Genomic DNA, 3,524 nt, shown 5'->3' with positions numbered 1-3,524 from the left:
TGTCTAGGTTGTTCTCCTTACTTATTGTATTGTTACTGTTGTTACTGTGTGTAATGCTGCTGCTACACTGTAATTTCCCAGCTTGGGATCAATAAAGTCTATCTATCTATCTATCTATCTATCTATCTATTATCTGCTGGTATTAACCAACTTCTTTCAAACAAACTTTTTAATTCCAGATGTGCTTTGTCTCAAGTTGAGTACATTTCCTTTGGATGTTGCAGGAACTCCAATGATCCCAGTTCACGTGGGCATCATGACCTCCACCCCGACAGTGATGGTGCCTTCTGTGTCAGTGGTCAGTAAGCCTCCGGTCCCCAAGAAGGAATTTGCTGCCCTGCGAGTCAAAGACAATGATGAGAGCAGCGGCCCCACCACCACAGTGTTTGTGGGGAACATATCAGAGAAAGCTTCAGACATGCTGATCAGACAGCTGCTGGCGGTAAGGCACAGACAAAAGAGTTGTCTTCTGGGAAAATGACATCCAGTGTTGATTTAAAATAACATAGACTCGATTCTTCTCTCTTCTATCTGACATAGATTTGATTCTTCTTCTGTAGATGCGGTTATCTTATAGATTTGTTCGGCGACACTCATCAAATAACAAACCTTCTTTTCACATACCCTGATGCCACATAGACTAATATCATAAATTTGGTTACCAGATTGGGTTTGTAATCTGCTGAAACTGAATCCTGTGCTGTGGCATTAAAAAAAAACACTTCTACTTGAGTCATGATCTCTTATTCTCTTTTATGTTCATGTTTTAGAAATGTGGAATTGTTCTGAGCTGGAAAAGAGTCCAAGGAGCCTCTGGCAAGCTTCAAGGTGAGGAAATACTTTACATTCATAGCTAACTTGGGTGGTCATCTCCAAAATTCACAAGATGATTTACCTTAAAACCAACCAGAAATGACTCAGTTAATTAGTATTTGCTATCTTATCAAATTCTCCACGTATGAATCTGCCTTCATGTCTGTTTCCATGTTGAATTCTCTTGCAGCCTTTGGGTTTTGTGAGTACAAGGAGCCAGAGTCCACGTTGCGTTCACTGCGGCTGCTTCATGACCTGCAGATTGGAGACAAAAATCTATTGGTGAAGGTGGATGCGAAGACTAAAGCTCAGCTGGATGAGTGGAAGGCCAAGAAGAAGACTGCCAATGGGGTATAATTCAGTTTTAGGGAATTACTGGTTATGAGTATGATCTGTGTGCCTGTATCTGTTGCCTCAGGAATCGATCATGTACCTAGACCTGATCTCTGAATCACTGCATCCTAAATTCCTTAAGCAATTCAAATAAATGTTTATTTATTGCAGTGATTGAATTAATCAGTTAACTCATCGCTAAACTAGGATTTCTTCTGTACTGGCAGAATAAGAAGGCGGAAGATGGAGGAGAGGACGAGGAAGAGGTTCTAGATGAGGAGACAAAGAAGAAGGATCAGATAGTCAAAGGTGCTATCGATGGATTGATGCGGGAATACGCTGCAGAACTCAACGCGCCTTCACAGGATGAGGACTCCCAGCGGCGAAAGAGAAAAAAGGAGAAAAAAGAAGAGGTATACCAAGTTTTGTTTACTCCTCTCTGACTTTGTACTGTTGTTCTCTTGGAACTTAAAATGTAAAAGTTTTCTATGACTTTTTCATTGGTATTTCTTTTTCTTCAGGACGACATTAACACTATTGATATGGAGGAGGACAAGAGAGACCTGATTTCCAGAGAAATTAGTAAATTTCGTGACACTCACAAGGTAAAGTGGCTCCTTTGATCTTGTAGTTGACATTACAGGTTTTGGACAGCAGCTGCTCACATAGTTCACTCCTAGAGCTTGCACATTTAGTTGACACATTCACCAAGCTTTTCTTGATCTCAGTAACATGCATACTGCGCTACAATTTGGCAGTCCTTTAAAATTTACACCACCAAACATCTTAATTCGCCCCATATTATATGAAATGTTTCATGTTCAATGTTCAAACACCACGAGTAGGAAGACAGCTAGTATTTTTGTCACCTGTCTCAGGCCTGACTTGACACCTGTGACCACCATAGTGAAACTATCTAGGTGTGACCATTATAGATCCATTCTTCATTCATTACACAATAATGCATGGAGACGATGTAAAGTTACTTAAAAGCTAATCTATTCATTAAACCCCACCATTATGATAGTGATCATATGGTGACTAAAGCAAGATGAATCTCAGAGCTTTGGAAAAAGTTACACGGATAGGATGTAAGTATCAGCCTTCATTTACTATGTACATATACTGGGCGTCCCCCTCTTGAGGACTTGCATAGGGGCAACTGTATTGCACTTGTGTGTGTGTTGGCCCGGGCTCATGGTGCTCCTTTTTTTCCAGCCAACCATTTGACAATACAAAAGTACCTCCCGACCTTTTGATCTTTATTTTGTGACATTATTGGTGGGTGCCCCGAAAGCTTGAAAGTCAGTGAACCTGTGCGAGTCCTCTGTATATTATGGTCTGTCTTAATGGTGTTCATGTTGAAGCACAAGGACTCTTGTCAATAACCACTGCAGTGCCTTTGGCTGTAGCTTTTTATTATGCTAGTGTTGTGGGGGGCGCCCTCTCCACAGCAGCACGCTGATCTGAAGACTGACAAAGGTACGTGCTCTCTGTATGTGGTGCTGTGTGAATCTCTGCTGTCCATCAGTATCTTCACTCTCTCTGCCTTATTTTTCTCCAAGATAGACCAGTGAGTTCACGCCTTGATTTAAATGCTGTACAAGATGAAACTCAAGTCGACAGTTTATCTTAGAAAAAGCCCAAACTAAGTCCTGCCACCTGTACCAGGTCAAAAGATTAAACCAGAAACAGGAAAGAGCAGACCCACACATAGACGTTTTGCCCTTTTCAGTTTATCGCTCTGGCTTTTAACAAATACAATTCTACAAACAATTCTGATTAAACAGAACAAAAACCACAACGACTACAGACTGCTAGATTGTAATAGCAAAGTCACGTTTCATTTTCTGCTGAGAACCTCGTAGCCCTGGTAGACACACTATAAAGGTAAGTAAAAAGACACCAAAATGGGTGCAAGATTCATCACCTGACATGATTTGTGCTTGAGTCGAGGCACAATATGTAATGATACGGAACCTGAGCTAAGGAAGGGTTTAAATTATTGCTAACATCTTCCAACTTCTTTCTCATGTCACAAGTTTCCTTTTCTTAACTTGCATTACATCCAAGGCTTTTAGTAGAGTGTGTTTGTAGCTGAATACCAGCAGACTGCATGTGGCTGCATGTGACTGTGTTGTAGTTCATCAAATTACATAAAAAATGGTTGATTTTACTGTCACACTTATTGTGCATTAACTCAGTATAACAGCACAAGTGCTCTTAAAGTAATGGAAATGCAGTGCTCCAAGCATAGTGTTTGTATCTAGTTTTTTTATTCGGTGTCTGCTTTGACTATAAATGTTAACCACATTACACCTACAAAGCCTTGTATGTAATGCCCATAAAGGCACAAGTGGAGTGTGTGTGTGTGTGTG

At 40.6% G+C, this 3,524-nt stretch overlaps 1 protein-coding gene across 2 annotated transcripts in view; it reads left to right on the top strand.

Moving 5' to 3' along the window:
- rbm25b (RNA binding motif protein 25b) overlaps window positions 1-3,524 on the top strand; it is an 11,732-nt gene that overhangs the window by 1,097 nt on the left and 7,111 nt on the right. For both annotated transcript variants that reach the window (XM_035678699.1, XM_035678698.1), the window contains exons 3-7: window positions 225-442; window positions 771-828; window positions 1,004-1,164; window positions 1,374-1,559; window positions 1,668-1,751. In XM_035678699.1, coding sequence (XP_035534592.1) covers window positions 225-442; window positions 771-828; window positions 1,004-1,164; window positions 1,374-1,559; window positions 1,668-1,751 — 707 coding nt within the window. The remainder of the gene's footprint in view (window positions 1-224; window positions 443-770; window positions 829-1,003; window positions 1,165-1,373; window positions 1,560-1,667; window positions 1,752-3,524) is intronic.

The sequence above is a fragment of the Morone saxatilis genome, unplaced genomic scaffold, assembly GCF_004916995.1.
Source record: "Morone saxatilis isolate NCDOM2014 unplaced genomic scaffold, NCSU_SB_2.0 Contig7, whole genome shotgun sequence".
NCBI classification, from domain to species: domain Eukaryota; kingdom Metazoa; phylum Chordata; class Actinopteri; family Moronidae; genus Morone; species Morone saxatilis.
The sequence above is the reverse complement of the archived record's forward strand: the minus strand, read 5'-3'. Positions and strand labels throughout refer to the sequence as shown.